The sequence below is a fragment of the Salmo salar genome, chromosome ssa11, assembly GCF_905237065.1.
Source record: "Salmo salar chromosome ssa11, Ssal_v3.1, whole genome shotgun sequence".
In the NCBI taxonomy this organism is placed as follows: domain Eukaryota; kingdom Metazoa; phylum Chordata; class Actinopteri; order Salmoniformes; family Salmonidae; genus Salmo; species Salmo salar.
In genome coordinates this window covers 39,290,689-39,308,081 of record NC_059452.1, presented here as the reverse complement: position 1 = coordinate 39,308,081, position 17,393 = coordinate 39,290,689, and the positions used below count along the sequence as shown (strand labels likewise).

The 17,393-nt window shown below is 41.4% G+C and overlaps 1 protein-coding gene across 4 annotated transcripts in view; it reads right to left on the bottom strand.

Moving 5' to 3' along the window:
- The window catches only part of LOC106587654 (uncharacterized), a 31,401-nt gene that overhangs the window by 13,786 nt on the left and 222 nt on the right, over positions 1–17,393 (bottom strand). For 2 of the 4 annotated variants that reach the window (XM_045689527.1, XM_014176237.2), the window contains exons 2-14: positions 15,519–15,648; positions 14,928–15,084; positions 14,683–14,820; positions 14,245–14,396; positions 11,837–11,940; positions 11,449–11,641; positions 11,157–11,294; positions 10,923–11,066; positions 10,598–10,733; positions 10,354–10,504; positions 10,119–10,255; positions 6,019–6,130; positions 5,112–5,175 (exon numbers count right to left, since the gene is read on the bottom strand). In XM_045689527.1, the coding sequence (XP_045545483.1) occupies positions 5,112–5,175; positions 6,019–6,130; positions 10,119–10,255; positions 10,354–10,504; positions 10,598–10,733; positions 10,923–11,066; positions 11,157–11,294; positions 11,449–11,641; positions 11,837–11,940; positions 14,245–14,396; positions 14,683–14,820; positions 14,928–15,048 (1,590 nt within the window). In that variant the 5' untranslated portion in view covers positions 15,049–15,084; positions 15,519–15,648. Of the gene's footprint in view, positions 1–5,111; positions 5,176–6,018; positions 6,131–10,118; positions 10,256–10,353; positions 10,505–10,597; positions 10,734–10,922; positions 11,067–11,156; positions 11,295–11,448; positions 11,642–11,836; positions 11,941–14,244; positions 14,397–14,682; positions 14,821–14,927; positions 15,085–15,518; positions 15,649–16,910; positions 17,150–17,393 lie in introns of those variants that run through there. The other 2 variants (XM_045689528.1, XM_045689529.1) reach the window with 2 other exon arrangements.

Here is a 17,393-nt window from a genome sequence, read left to right as displayed (position 1 = left end):
GGTTTTTCTTTATTTTTACTATTTTCTACATTGTATAATAATAGTGAAGACATAAAAACTATGAAATAACACATATGGAATCATGTAGTAACCACAAAAGTGTTAAACAGATCAAAATATATTTTATATTTGAGATTCTTCAAATAGCCATCCTTTGCCTTGATGACAGCTTTGCACACTCTTGGCATTCTCTCAACCAGTTTCACCTGGAATGATTTTCCAGCAGTCTTGAAGGAGTTCCCACATACAGTGGGGGAAAAAAGTATTTAGTCAGCCACCAATTGTGCAAGTTCTCCCACTTAAAAACATGAGAGAGGCCTGTAATTTTCATCATAGGTACACTTCAACGATGACAGACAAAATGAGAAAAAAAATCCAGGAAATCACATTGTAGGATTTTTTATGAATTTATTTGCAAATTATGGTGGAAAATAAGTATTTGGTAAATTACAAAAGTCTATCTCAATACTTTGTTATATACCCTTTGTTGGCAATGACACAGGTCAAACGTTTTCTGTAAGTCTTCACAAGGTTTTCACACACTGTTGCTGGTATTTTGGCCCATTCCGACATGCAGATCTTCTCTAGAGCAGTGATGTTTTGGGGCTGTCGCTGGGCAACACTGACTTTCAACTCCCTCCAAAGATTTTCTATGGGGTTGAGATCTGGAGACTGGCTAGGCCACTCCAGGACCTTGAAATGCTTCTTACGAAGCCACTCCTTTGTTGCCCGGGCGGTGTGTTTGGGATCATTGTCATGCTGAAAGACCCAGCCATGTTTCATCTTCAATGCCCTTGCTGATGGAAGGAGGTTTTCACTCAAAATCTCACGATACATGGCCCCATTCATTCTTTCCTTTACACGGATCAGTCGTCCTGGTCCCTTTGCAGAAAAACAGCCACAAAGCATGATGTTTCCACCCCCATGCTTCACAGTAGGTATGGTATTCTTTGGATGCAACTCAGCATTCTTTGTCCTCCAAACACGACGAGTTGAGTTTTTACCAAAAAGTTATATTTTGGTTTCATCTGACATTCTCCCAATCCTCTTCTGGATCATCCAAATGCTCTCTAGCAAACTTCAGACGGGCCTGGACATGTACTGGCTTAAGCAGGGGGACACGTCTGGCACTGCAGGATTTGAGTCCCTGGCGGCGTAGTGTGTTACTGATGGTAGGCTTTGTTACTTTGGTCCCAGCTCTCTGCAGGTCATTCACTAGGTCCCCCCGTGTGGTGCTGGGATTTTTGCTCACCGTTCTTGTGATAATTTTGACCCCATGGTGTGAGATCTTGCGTGGAGCCCCAGATCGAGGGAGATTATCAGTGGTCTTGTATGTCTTCCATTTCCTAATAATTGCTCCCACAGTTGATTTCTTCAAACCAAGCTGCTTACCTATTGCAGATTCAGTCTTCCCAGCCTGGTGCAGGTCTACAATTTTGTTTCTGGTGTCCTTTGACAGCTCTTTGGTCTTGGCCATAGTGGAGTTTGGAGTGTGACTGTTTGAGGTTGTGGACAGGTGTCTTTTATACTGATAACAAGTTCAAACAGGTGCCATTAATACAGGTAACGAGTGGAGGACAGAGGAGCCTCTTAAAGAAGAAGTTACCGGTCTGTGAGAGCCAGAGATCTTGCTTGTTTGTAGGTGACCAAATACTTATTTTCCACCATAATTTGCAAATAAATTCATTAAAAATCCTACAATGCGATTTTCTGGATTTTTTTTCTCTCATTTTGTCTGTCATAGCTGACGTGTACCTATGATGAAAATTACAGGCCTCTCATCTTTTTAAGTGGGAGAACTTGCACAATTGGTGGCTGACTCAATACTTTTTCCCCCCACTGTATGCTAAGCACTTGTTGGCTGCTTTTCCTTCACTATGTGGTCCGACTCATCCCAAACCATCTCAATTTGGTTTAAGTCGGGTGATTCTGGAAGCCAGGTCGTCTGATGCAGCACTCCATCACTCTCCTTCTTGGTCAAATAGCCCTTACACAGCCTGGTGTTGGGTCATTGTCCTTTTGAAAAACAAATGATAGTCCCACTAAGCCCAAACCAGATGGGATGGCGTATCGCTGCAGAATGCTGTGGTAGCCATGCTGGTTAAATGTGCCTTGAAGTCTAAATAAATCACAGACAATGTCACCAGCAAAGCACCCCCACACCATAACACCTCCATGGTTTACGGTGGGAAATACACATGCGGAGATCATCTGTTCACCCACACCGAGTCTCACAAAGACACGGCGGTTGGAACCAAAAATCTCAAATTTGGACTCCAGACCAAAGGACATATTTCCACTGGTCTAATGTCCATTGCTCGTGTTTCTTGGCCCAAGCAAGTCTCTTCTTCTTATTGGTGGTTTCTTTGCAGCAATTCGACCATGAAGGCCTGATTCACACCGTCTCCACTGAACAGTTGATGTTGAGATGTGTCTGTTACTTGAACTGTGTAAAGCATTTATTTGGGCTGCAATTTCTGAGGCTGGTAACTCTAATGAACTTATCCTCTGCAGCAGAGGTAACTCTGGGTCTTCCATTCCTGTGGCGGTCCTCATGAGAGCCAGTTTCATCATAGCGCTTGATGGTTTTTGCGACTGCACTTGAAGAAACGTTCAAAGTTCTTGAAATGTTCCGTATTGATTGACCTTCATGTCTTAAAGTAATGATGGACTGTTGTTTCTCTTTGCTTATTTGAGCTGTTCTTGCCATAATATGGACTTGGTATTTTACCAAATAGGGCTATCTTCTATATACCGCCCCTACCTGGTCACAACATAACTGATTGGCTCAAACGCATTAAGAAGGAAAGAAATTCCACAAATTAACTTTTAAAAAGGCACACCTGTTAATTGAAATGCATTCCAGGTGACTACCTCATGAAGGTGGTTGAGAGAATGCCAAGGGTGTACAAAGCTGTCATCAAAGCAAAGGGTGGCTACTTTGAAGAATCTAAAATCAATTTTGAATTGTTTCACTTTTTTGGTTACTACATGATTCCATTTGTGTTATTTCATAGTGTTGATGTCTTCACTATTATTCTACACTGTAGAAAATTGTTTTAAAAAAATCAAGAAAAACCCTTGAATGAGTAGGTGTTCTAAAACTTTTGACCGGTAGTGTATATCATTAATTATATATTAATTATCACAAATATGTATGATATACAGTTAAAGTCGGAAGTTTACATACACCTTAGCCAAATACATTTAAACTCAGTTTTTCACAATTCCTGACATTTAGGTCAGTTAGGATCACCACTTCATTTTAAGAACGTAAAATGTCAGAATAATAGTAGAGAGAATGATATATTTCAGCTTTTATTTCTTTCATCACATTCCCAGTGGGTCAGAAGTTTACATACACTCAATTAGTATTTGGTAGCATTGTCTTTAAATTGTTTAACTTGGGTCAAACGTTTCAGGTAGCCTTCCACAAGCTTCCCACAATAAGTTGGGTGAATTTTGGCCCATTCCTCCTGACAGAGCTGGTGTAACTGAGTCAGGTTTGTAGGCCTCCTTGCTCGCACACACTTTTTCAGATGTGCCCACAAATTTTCTATAGGATTGAGGTCAGGGCTTTGTGATGGCCACTCCACTACCTTGACTTTGTTGTCCTTAAGCCATTTTGCCACAACTTTGGAAGTATGCTTGGGGTCATTGTCCATTTGGAAGACCCATTTGTGACCAAGCTTTAACTTCCTGACTGATGTCTTGAGATGTTGCTTCAATATATCCACATAATTTTCCTTTCTAATGATGCCATCTATTTGTGAAGTGCACCAGTCCCTCCTGCAGAAAAGCACCCCCATAACATGATGCTGCCACCCCCGTGCTTCACGGTTGGGATGGTGTTCTTCGGCTTGCAAGCCTCCCCCTTTTCCACCAAACATAACGATGGTCATTCTGGCCAAACAGTTCTATATTTGTTTCATCAGACCAGAGGACATTTCTCAAAAAAGTCAGATCTTTGTCACCATGTGCAGTTGCAAACCGTAGTCTGGCTTTTTTATGATGGTTTTGGAGCAGTGGCTTCTTCCTTGTCAATATAGGACTTGTTTACTGTGGATATAGATACTTTGTACCCGTTTCCTCCAGCATCTTCACAAGGTCCTTTGCTGTTGTTCTGGGATTGATTTGCACTTCTCGCACCAAAGTACATTCATCTCTAGGAGACAGAACACGTCTCCTTCCTGAGCGGTATGACGGCTGCGTGGTCCCATGGTGTTTATACTTGCGTACTATTGTTTATACAGATGAACATGGTACCTTCAGGCGTTTGGAAATTGCTCCCAAGGATGAACCAGACTTGTGGAGGTTTTTCTGAGGTCTCGGCTGATTTCTTTTGATATTCCCATGTCAATCAAGGAGGCACTGAGTTTGAAGGTAGGCCTTGAAATACATCCACAGGTACACCTCCAATTGACTCAAATGATGTCAATTAGCCTATCAGAAGCTTCTAAAGCCATGACATAATTTTCTGGAATTTTCCAAGCTGTTTAAAGGCCCAGTCAACTTAGTGTATGTGAACTTCTGACCCACTGGAATTCTGATACAGTGAATTATTGTCACGCCCTGACCTGAGAGAGACGGTTTATTTCTCTATTTTGTTAGGTCAGGGTGTGGGGTGGGCATTCTATGTTTTGTATTTCTTTGTTTTGGGCCGAGTGTGGTTCCTAATCAGAGGCAGCTGTCTATCGTTGTCTCTGATTAGGAATCATACTTAGGCAGCCTTTTCCCACCTGTGTTTGTGGGTAGTTGTTTTCTGTTTTGTGTTTCTGCACCTGGCAGAACTGTGTGCTTTCGTTTCCCTTTGTTATTTTTTGTTTGAGTGTTTGTTTGATTTAATAATCAATCATGAACACGTGCCACGCTGCATCTTGGTCACCTCTCTACGACAGTCGTTACAATTATAAGTGAAATAATCTGTCTGTAAACAATTGTTGGAAAAATTACTTGTGTCATGCACAAAGTAGATGTCCTAACCGACTTGCCAAAACTATAGTTTGTTAACAAGACATTTGTGGAGTGGTTGAAAAACTAGTTTTAATGACTCCAACCTAAGTGTATGTAAACTTCCGACTTCAACAGTTGATCAGAATATCTTGAATTACCAGTATGGCCTCTTTAGGAGTCCTGGTGGTCATGAAGGTCAGGTCACTTCTGATGTCTCTCATTCTGAAGAGAAATGAAAGACATCCCATCAGGAATAAAAGGGACATGGAACATCACGTCTGGCATTATGAGCTGTAGCTGCAACTAGTTTACCATAGAAATATAACCCACTTCTGAGTTTCCATAGATACAACTATACTATGGACTGTAGTGCATTTCATTTGTTCATTATTAAAGCCATTCAGCCCTGTACCCCAGCTTTTAAATAATGAATCTGGTTATGCTGCCAGATAACCTAGATTATACAGCATTTCACAAGTCTGAAGACTAGTAAAGCACATTTCACTTTTCATGTCCATTACACTTTAACAGGAGGAGGTAGAACAGGCTTCAAGCTAGAATCATTAGTTGCTGCATCCATTTTTGGACTCATCAATTAATGATATATACACATTTATTTGTGAAAAATATAACTTAGAAATGCCTCATGAGCGTAGTTCAACTGTCATATCCCATCTGAACCCAACATATAAAAGATTGTTTTACTCCCAATGTAAAAATAAAAAAATGTGAACAAATACTGTATAGCCTCAGAACATGGTTAAAACTATAATTTTGATGTCATGGATGGTTATTTCATCCGCACATAGCACTTGCTCTGAATTTGAGAGTGGTTACATTACTTCAGGTCCATCCCTCAGCTTTTTACCAAAACACAGGTGGGTGACTGCTTTGTTATTGTTTCAATGAAGGATTCCAGCTTTAAGGCCAGAAATTTGATGAAGAAGATAGTTCAGTTCATGAATTGATCAAATGTTTTTCTTCATGAACAGACCACCAGTTATTGTGATGCTTCATGTCATCGCAAACAAAGTATTTGGCACATTTTCAGATGGAGGTACTTACGCATTTGCCAACTCGTCCACATTCAACGTTTTGAATTTCATAGCTAAGCAATCAAAAACGTCGATATCCTGAGGAGATCCTTTTTGTTTACAGATGTAAACACCAAGGTTATCTGTCAAGGAGAGGCATTTGTTAAAATACAACAAACAAGTATTTCTCCAAAAACAACCTGCAACCAATCATTAGATGACAACCAAATGACGATAATAGTCCAGCTTTTACAATAACGAGACAGCCGAAGCAGGACGTTTATATTCTTCTAAAACGGATCATAAATAAGCAGAGCCCACTCAAAAACATAAACACTACTTATGTTTCAGAGCACACAGTAAAGTTTCAAGTGTTTCAAATATTTACTGTGTGTTTTTGTTCTACTTGACTTTATAGTACTACTGATATTGATTACTGCATCGTTGGGAAAGAGCTTGCAATTAAGTCATGTCACTGTATTTGTGCACGTGGCAATAAAACTTGAAATGACACCAACACAGACTATGAGGCGTCCTTCAAGAGGCCTGGGTTCAGTCCAAAATATCACAAATTGGATAACTTGAGTTAATTATTTCCCAATAATTATTTTAGATTTGCAAATTTATGCTAACATCCTACCCCCTAAGGACATTTAAATAGATTATTGCAGGAATATCTAAAACATTGGCTAAATTCAAACGGAACGTCCCTGATACATTAGGAAACAAGGCCCAGTACTTTGTTGACTACACACTTTCTTTACCCAACCGTGGGACAGACTGTGTTTGTTGCCAGACTCGGGGCTCTGACTCTCTATTGGTTACACAGACTTTTGGCCTACCATCCTTTTCTAGCCACCTCTCACCGGCTTTGTATTCATGTTACCTGATGAAATTGCTGTACAATATGATCTTGTTGCCATCTGATGCACATTCAGATGTCATAAATCAGTACTGCAGAGCTCTCCCTGTCCTATGCCGTGCCTTGATTGTATTACTGTTGATGATATCTGGAATGTGCATGTACACCCTGGCCCATCTACAACTGCTAGCCCCAATTCTGACTCGTGCTCTGATATCTGCTTCACTGATTTCTGCTCTCGTAAAAGCCTGGGTTTTCTGCATGTTAACACTAGAAGCTTATTACCTAAATGGATCAAGTTTGAGTTCACAGCTCCAATCCAGATGTGTTGGTAATTACTGAGACGTGGTTAAGAAAGAGTGTTTTGAATACTGATGTTAACCTTTCTGGTTATAACCTTTTTCAGTAAGACAGATCTTCCAAAGGTGGGGAGTGGCAATCTTTACCAAGGATCACCTTCAGTGCTCGGTTGTCTCCACCAAGTCTGTCCCCAAACAATTTGATTTGCTGGTTTTAAGAATTAAACTTTCAAATAGTTCTTTGTTGACTGTTGCTGGGTGCTATCGTCCTCCATCAGCACCGGCCTGTACCCTACCTGCCCTAAGCTCTTTCCTGGCCCCTTACACTAAGTCTGAATTTGTCCTGCTAGGCAACCTAAACTGGGACATGCTTAAACTACCTGACAAAGTCCTAAAGCAATGACACTCCCTAAATATTTCTCAGATTATCAACAATCCCACAAGGTATGACTCCAAACACCCAGAAAAGGCTACTCTCCTCGACGTTATCCTCACAAATAATCCTGATAGGTATCAGTCTGGTGTTCTCTGTAATGACCTTAGTGATCACTGTTTTACAGCCTGTGTTCATAATGGCTGCTCAGTGAAACGACCTGTCCTGATTTGTCATAGACGCTTGCTAAAAAACTTTAATGAGCAAGCCTTCCTGGCCTCTGTAAAATGGTATAGAATCAGCTTGATCCCCTCTGTCGAAGACACTTGGACCTTCTTTTTTAGATATTTTCAGTGGTATTGTTAACAAACACGCCCCCATAAAGAAAATGAGAATTAAAAACAGGTTCAGCCTCTGGTTCGACCGTGATCTTGCAGAGTTACTCCACCTCAAGAATTGCATTTGGCGAAAGGCTCGGCACAAGCATACTCAAGCTGACGGGCTCTCGTTCAGGCAATTAAGAAATAAGTGCACTCAGGCTATCCGGAAGGCCAAAGTTAGTTACTTTAAGGAGCAGTTCTCTCTCTGTGGGTCTAACCAAGAAGTTCTGGAAAACGGTTAAAGACCTGGAGAATAAACCCTCCTCCTCACAGCTGCCCATGTCCCTTAATGTTGATGATGTGGTTGTTACTGACAAGAAGCACATGGCTGAGCTCTTTAATCACCACTTCATTAAGTCAGGATTCCTATTTGACTCAGCCCTGCCTCCTTGCCCGTCCAACATTTCCTCATCTTCCACCCCTTCTAATGTGACTATCCCCGATGCTTCTCCCTCTTTTTCCCCTGCCCTGCTATAAAGTTTCTCCCTGCAGGCAGTCACTGAGTCCGAGGTGCTAAAGGAGCTGCTTAAACTTGACCCCCAAAAAACCATCTGGGTCAGATGGTTTAGACCATTTCTTCTTTAAGGTTGCTGCCCCTATCATTGCCAAGCCTATCTTCAACCTTTTTAACCTGTCTCTCCTTTCTGGGGAGGTTCCCATTGCTTGGAAGGCAGCCACAGTTCGCCCTTTATTTAAAGGAGATCAAGCTGATCCTAACTGTTATAGGCCTATTTCTATTTTGCCCTGTTTATCAAAAGTGTTGGAAAAACTTGTCAATAATCAACTGACTGGCTTTCTTGATGTCTATAGTATTCTCTCGGGTATGCAATCTGGTTTCCGCTCAGGTTATGGATGTGTCACTGCAACCTTAAAGGTCCTCAATGATGTCACTATTGCCCTTGATTCTAAGCAATATTGAGCTGCTATTTTTATTGACTTGGCCAAAGCTTTTGATACGGTAGACCATTCCATTCTTGTGGGCCGGCTAAGGAGTATTGGTGTCTCTGAGGGGTCTTTGGCCTGGTTTGGTAACTACCTCTCTCAAAGAGTGCAGTGTAAAGTCAGAAAATCTGCTGTCTCAGCTACTGCTTGTCACCAAAGGAGTACCCCAAGGCGCAATCCTAGGCCCCACGCTCTTCTCAATTTACATCAACAACATAGCTCAGGCAGTAGGAAGCTCTCTCATCCATTTATATGCAGATGATACAGTCTTATACTCAGCTGGCCCCTCCATGGTTTTGTGTTAAATGCTCTACAACAAAGCTTTCTTATTGTCCAACAAGCTTTCTCTACCCTTAACCTTGTTCTGAACACCTCCAAAACAAAGGTCATGTGGTTTGGTAAGAAGAATGCCCCTCTTCCCACAGGTGTTATTACTACCTCTGAGGTTTTAGAGCTTAAGGTAGTCACCTCATACAAGTACTTGGGAGTATGGCTAGACGGTGCACTGTCCTTCTCTCAGCACATATCAAAGCTGCAGGCTAAAGTTAAATCTAGACTTGGTTTCCTCTATCGTAATCACTCCTCTTTCACCCCAGCTGCCAAACTAACCCTGATTCAGATGACCATCCTACCCATGCTAGATTACGGAGACATCATTTATAGATTGGTAGGTAAGGGTGCTCTCGAGCGGCTAGATGTTCTTTACCATTCGGCCATCAGATTTGCCACCAATGCTCCTTATAGGACACATCACTGCACTCTATACTCCTCTGTAAACTGGTCATCTCTGTATACCCGTCGCAAGACCCACTGGTTGATGCTTATTTATAAAACCCTCTTAGGCCTCACTCCCCCCTATCTGAGATATCTACTGCAGCCCTCATCCTCCACATACAACAGCCGTTCTGCCAGTCACATTCTGTTAAAAGTCCCCAAAGCACACACATCCCTGGGTCGCTCCTCTTTTCAGTTCGCTGCAACTAGCGACTGGAACAGACTGCAACAAATACTCAAACTGGACAGTTTAATCTCAATCTCTTCATTCAAAGACTCAATCGTGGACACTCTTACTGACAGTTGTGGCTGCTTTGTGTGATGTATTGTTGTCTCTACCTTCTTGACCTTTGTGCTGTTGACTGTGCCCGATAATGTTCGTACCATGTTGTGTTGCTACCATGCTGTGTTGTCATGTGTTGCTGCCTTGCGACTGTAAATAAAAATGTGTTCTTAATTGACTTGCTTAGTTAAACAAAGGATAAATAAAATAAAGCCTACTTTCTTCCAAGAAAATCAGACGTGGTCCAGATACTCCAACATCCTTCAACTGTAATGCTGGAGTCACTGTCAGATTAACATATTCTTTCACTTTTTCCTTCATCTTGGCAAATGTGTCATCGAGAATAATCTGAAAGCTTTAATTTTTATTCGACACTTAGCATTATTATCAACACATATATTTATATAGAACTTATTGTGTGATAAAAGCAATGTAAAGAGGAATCATACATACTTTTGGCCAGTCACAAGTCCAGATGAAGCCCACTTAGGGAATGTTTTGATGAATGGAGGCAGACTGAGCAAAATCCTTTCAACATCAGAGGCTCTAGACATTGAAGTCTCTGTTAGGATCTCCACAGAGCAGTTTGGGATTCTCTCTCCATCTTAACAATGGGAAAACAGTAAATCATGCAATTAAAGATCATGCTACGTAAAACTATTAAAAAATGCTTAAGATTGCTGATGTTTAGTTTTACCTTTGATTTTCTGCAGAACATACTCTCTTTCAAAGACATCTGGTAACCCAGGTACTCGAACTGGGTCGCAGAAACGTTCTCCAGGTTGAGAGTACAAGACTATGGGTACATAGACCTCATGTTGTGAACTTTCTTTCTAGGGTAGATAGAAAGGTCAAAAGTAATTATTACACTGGGGTTTGTATGATACATGTACACAGTGTTATGCCTGTAAAGTCTAGGTGCAGTATCTCAATTCACCATTTAAGTTATTTCATAACGTGTTTCAGTAGGCTACAGTAGAAACAGCTTTAATCAACAGCATCTCAAAAGACAATGGGCACACCTTTGCTTCAGATAACAGGTGGGCCCAGCACACTGGTGCATTCTCAAAAACCTCAGAGTCTTCAATGATTTTGTCACCTCTTCTTTTGTGGAGGCTTGGCAACAGCTCTCTGAAAAGATTGTACAATCCTTCAACGATAGCAACCTAAAACAAATGTATACATTTTATTAATACATTTGTGGACATATTAAATGATATTATATTTATATGCTTTTGTGACAAAATATATATCACCTTCTGGGTCCTTGTTCCAACCTCATTTCTGCACAACAGCCGATGCAAACTTTGGGCCAAAGGATTGCACCCACTGAGCTTTCGAATGTATGCAGTCACTTTGTTTAATCCATCTCCAGAACGTTCTTCTCTATCGTTCTGTAAAGATTAGGGGGAAAGCATCGAATGTGTTATAGCAGGGGACGAAGTCCACATCAAAACCAATGAGACAAGCAAAGGAACCCTGTTGCACGCTTGGCCTGAGCATGGTCAAACATGACAAGACAGTGTAATACATTTTGGAATATCTCACAATGGCATAAAGTGAAGAAAAGAAAGCCCTGAGTCCTTTCTGGGATTGTTGCACTGAGGATACGACATCATTGAAGTAGAATTCCATAGTGTCTGGATGCTCATCAGGGAAGGAGGACAAAGAAAAGCCCACTGTTGACTCCTCATTGATTCCACAATCTAGTAAAGTCTGTCCAACTCCACCGCGTTCACGTCTGCAGAAACATCAATAATGACTTAATAATGATGGCTTATCATGGCTAGTGATGCTTTGTGAAAGAAAACGTATTGATACCATCAGTAGTCAAAATATTAGATGTGCTGGGGTTTTTAAATGTATGTGTTTTTTATGCTATTAAATGTATTACAAATTCCTTAATGATTAAATGAATTAATGAACATAACATTACTTGTAATGGAGGACATGTGCTGGGATTCCACTTTCACCAGAGAGCTTCTGTCTCAGATCTCGTAATGTGTCACTTGCCAAGTCCACCTTGACCTCAAAGTCTCCCTGTTGATGAAAAGTTTTCATACACTGCTCAAAAAAATAAAGGGAACACTAAAATAACACATCCTAGATCTGAATGAATGAAATAATCTTATTAAATACTTTTTTCTTTACATAGTTGAATGTGCTGACAACAAAATCACACAAAAATAATCAATGGAAATCCAATTTATCAACCCATGGAGGTCTGGATTTGGAGTCACACTCAAAATTGAAGTGGAAATCCACACTACAGGCGGATCCAACTTTGATGTAATGTCCTTAAAACAAGTCAAAATGAGGCTCAGTAGTGTGTGTGGCCTCCACGTGCCTGTATGACCTCCCTACAACGCCTGGGCATGCTCCTGATGAGGTGGCGGATGGTCTCCTGAGGAATCTCCTCCCAGACCTGGACTAAAGCATCCGCCAACTCCTGGACAGTCTGTGGTGCAACGTGGCGTTGGTGGATGGAGCGAGACATGATGTCCCAGATGTGCTCAATTGGATTCAGGTCTGGGGAACAGGCGGGCCAGTCCATAGCATCAATGCCTTCCTCTTGCAGGAACTGCTGACACACTCCAGCCACATGAAGTCTAGCATTGTCTTGCATTAGGAGGAACCCAGGGCCAACCGCACCAGCATATGGTCTCACAAGGGGTCTGAGGATCTCATCTCGGTACCTAATGGCAGTCAGGCTACCTCTGGCGAGCACATGGAGGGCTGTGCGGCCCCCCAAAGAAATGCCACCCCACACCATGACTGACCCACCGCCAAACCGGTCATGCTGGAGGATGTTGCAGGCAGCAGAACGTTCTCCATGGCGTCTCCAGACTCTGTCACGTCTGTCACATGTGCTCAGTGTGAACCTGCTTTCATCTGTGAAGAGCACAGGGCGCCAGTGGCGAATTTGCCAATCTTGGTGTTCTCTGGCAAATGCCAAACGTCCTGCACGGTGTTGGGCTGTAAGCACAACCAACACCTGTGGACGTCTGGCCCTCATACCACCCTCATGGAGTCTGTTTCTGACCGTTTGAGCAGACACATGCACATTTGTGGCCTGCTGGAGGTCATTTTGCAGGGGTCTGGCAGTGCTCCTCCTGCTCCTCCTTGCACAAAGGCAGAGGTAGCGGTCCTGCTGCTGGGTTGTTGCCCTCCTACGGCCTCCTCCAGGTCTGATGTACTGGCCTGTCTCCTGGTAGCACCTCCATGCTCTGGACACTACGCTGACAGACACAGCAAACCTTCTTGCCACAGCTCGCATTGATGTGCCATCCTGGATGAGCTGCACTACCTGAGCCACTTGTGTGGGTTGTAGACTCCGTCTCATGCTACCACTAGAGTGAAAGCACCGCCAGCATTCAAAAGTGACCAAAACATCAGCCAGAAAGCATAGGAACTGAGAAATGGTCTGTGGTCACCACCTGCAGAACCACTCCTTTATTGGGGGTGTCTTGCTAATTGCCTATAATTTCCACCTGTTGTCTATTCCATTTGCACAACAGCATGTGAAATTTATTGTCAATCAGTGTTGCTTCCTAAGTGGACAGTTTGATTTCACAGAAGTGTGATTGACTTGGAGTTACATTGTATTGTTTAAGTGTTCCCTTTATTTTTTTGAGCAGTGTATAAAAGTATTAAAGGTAGACTCAGTGGGATGACGTAGATGCACAAAGTAAACAGCATAGTGGGTGAATTAAAGAGTGCAAGGCAAGACTTCTCAGCTGTTTTGGTCCCATAACTAACGCCTTGTAGCAGATACTGTGCGTGACAAAGAAAATGATCTCCACTACCTGTACCCCCGCACATTGACTCGGTACCGGTACCCCCTGTATATAGCCTCCTTATTGTTATGTCATTTTCTTGTGTTACTTTTTGATTTCATCGTATTTATTATTTAGTAAATATTTATTGAACTGCGTTTGATTAATTAAGGGATTGTAAGTAAGCATTTCACGGTAAGATCTACACCTGTTGTATTCGGCGCATGTGACAAATAAAATTTGATTTGAGCAAAGTATTGCATCGCGCTCATCGCAATATTTGCAGTGCTGCTCTTGGCAACATCATTTCGCTGAGTCTACCTTTAAATAAAGGACAGCAATGATTTACGAAGAAATCCAGGGATCACACCCTTTCATACACACAGGTTTGGGAAAATGTAGGCTACAGTAATAGCTGATTTGTGCTTTATCCGGAATTCAGTGTGTACGGTAACAAACACAGAATGTGGCATTGAAAAAACTTCCCCCCACTTCACCAGTCAACGTGTAACCATCTGTGTATGGAACGCAGATCCAATAGAGTACACCAATGTAAAGATGAATTCACCTTGAGCATGATGTGGCATCGAACATTATCCTCTCCTGTCATGTCAGTCATCTCTTGCAGTGGCACTAGCAGGGCTTGTCTCAAGTTCTCCTTGGGTGTAAACATGGCATAGAGCTCACTTCCATTTTCAATGTGCCTGTCTTTCAAAGACCCTAATGGGTGAAATAGAAGATGCATGCCAACACAAGGGATGGTCCATGTCATTACACAAGCTTCTTTTCACTCAGATTATACTGAAGTAGACAAGAATTACCAACCCTTTCAAATGGACGTATACAATGATTTGTATCATTATATACTGTAAAGTGTTGTACCATGCAAATATGTCTTAGAGGCTACATGCATTTGATTGTATAGCTGTGATACAGTTATGGGGCCAAAAATGATGGGAACTGAGTGAAATAAGAAAACTATGCAAACTGTATCTGGTTAACTGACATGTGTTGAAGAAAGGATCATCAGTTAGAGGCATTCCCTCAACTGTGTAGAGGCACACAGCTTTAGAGTTCTCAATGCCCTCTTGGTGACAGATCCTTAGCATCAGACCTTCAACTGTGTTTGTAGCAGGATCCATGTCTGCATTCAAAATTGTACAAAAGGGAGTAAGGATAGTTAGTGATGTGATGCTTTTGATTTCTCCCCTCTTTCCTATAAGGACTACATAAAGATGGTGTATGTCTCACCTGTGATCTCTTTCAGCTCAGGACAGTGGGGGTATGTGTACCACAGTCGGAAAGACTCCATTGGTTTTTGTACAGGCATCGCTTGCTGTGGCGCTCTGAGTCTTCGGATGAAATCTTTCATTTTTTTCAAAACAATTCTTCTCTACTTGACTGAAACCTGTTAGCAAATTAGGGGCATTGGACAAGTTGAATGCATGTCTATGGTGAGTGAGACAACCAATTATTATTTTATTTTTTTAAATAGTGAATTTACATATGACCAATCAGAACAGTTTACATATGACCAATCAGAACAGTTTACATATGACCAAGCAGAACAGTTTACATATGACCAATCAGAACAGTTTACATATGACCAAGCAGAACAGTTTACATATGACCAAGCAGAACAGTTTACATATGACCAAGCAGAACAGTTTACATATGACCAAGCAGAACAGTTTACATATGACCAATCAGAACAGTTTACATATGAACAAGCAGAACAGTTTACATATGAACAATCAAAACTGTTTACAGAGGAATAATGCAGTTGTTGGCATGATGGGATACTTTAAATCACCCGAGTCAGTAACCGGTCTGTGACCTTACCCATTTTGTCTAAATCTTCACCATTTACGCCATCGGTGAAATCTCTCTCATCTTGGACACCCAAAGAGAGGAATTTGTGATAGTAGGCGTCCAGTCTGTGCTGCCGGAGAAGGTTGTATATTGTATCCATCTGAAAAGAACAATCAGGTCAGACATCAAATATTTTGAGAACTTGTTTTGGCAGAAGACTTTTCCTCTCAACCAAATAATGCTCTGCACCAAGAAGAAGAAATAACGTTCCTAGTTTGTAATTCACTTGAGAAAAACTAAGAAAGAATGGGGATTGTATAATGTCAATGTCTCTTTATTCTCTAGAGAACTGGCGTTTCTTCACAAACTAAAATGTTTATTTATTAGTGTTAATTTAAATGTATGAATATGCCTCCAACCTGCACTGCACACCTTAATCACTGGATATTTACTTAGTAATGGCTGTGACAATAGCTTTGACTGTTTGTTGGCCCGTTTAAGTCCTCTGCCTCATGTTCTGGAGTAGCCAAACTGAGTTTTATTAAGACATTACACATATAGCTCTGGAGCCGCTCACACACCTGGGGTGTATTCACTAGGTACCAAACAGAAGCAAATGGAACGAAATGGGGAGGGACCTAACTGAATTTGTCCAATAGAAACTCTTATTTTTCGTTGCAAAACGTTTTGGACCAATGATTACACAACTGATTAAACATATTGCATTCTAAACTGAAGCCCATGATAAGCAGTTTTAGGAGTCAAGTGTGTTGGTAGAGTGTGGCAATAAAGTGCGTCAATCAGACCCCTGGGGATGGTTGTTCAAAAGTTATCTGATTGCATTACCCCTATCGGATAGGATTAGAATAGTTTTTTTTACAAAACTGAAAAATTGGATTCTGATCCTCCGGATAGGGATAAGGAATTGGTCATCCAATCTGACCTTTAAATCATGGATTTTAGGTCATTTTTCAAAACTCAAAGGTAGTGATTAGGATAGTTTTGATCCCAAAAATCTGGATTATCTCGATTCCACTAGGAGGGTAGATTTAGAAAGGTGAAAGGCACTACAACCAAGAAATATCAATGTAACTCAGGGGAGGTTTATCAAAAACGTTCTTCCATCTGAAAACCAAAGGTTCATTATGTTAATGCCCTGAACAAGGCACTGTTCCCCAGTAGGCCATCATTGTAAATAAGAATGTGGCTTGCCTAGTTAAAAAAAAGGTAAAAAAAGAAATAAAATTGACCACAGTATAGGTAAGCCAATGTGGTGAGTTGTTATATTGAGAAGTGTCAAATAAATACATCCATTTACTTACAAGTGAAATGCAGGCTCTACTATTGTGAATCAAGGTATCTTATTCATGTGGTTTAACTCATGTATGTTTCTCTATGACAATGAAGAAGTAGTAACACAACCTGTCCAGTAGATGGCGAGGTGTAGGCCTGTTCAAAGCACTGAACACCTGGATTCTGTGACCTTGATATTGTAGTATCCGGATCAGAATGATCCTATCCAATTATTTTCTGGAAAATCGGCTCAAAAACAGACAGATCGATTTGGTCCTGGATAGCAAAAATGAGGATTACAGAATCCGGATCCTTCTGATCCCCCAAAATGTTTTGAAAAACCGTCCCAAGGACTGGAGTTTGCCCATCCCTGGTCTGGAAAATGCTAGGCTATGCCTAAACCAAGCCTTCCGTTGGTCTGGTGTGCATTAGTATTACCGGTCTATATGACATGTCATTCTTTTTCATGTTGACATTATGAATCAATTATATTAAATGTTACAGTGAGTTTAGCTGGCTAAATATGACAACTGAGCGTGCGCTAAAGTGAGCTAGCTAACATCGTCAGGCCCTGCCAAGTAATAATGGACAACTTTTCCAGGAACTGTGCAA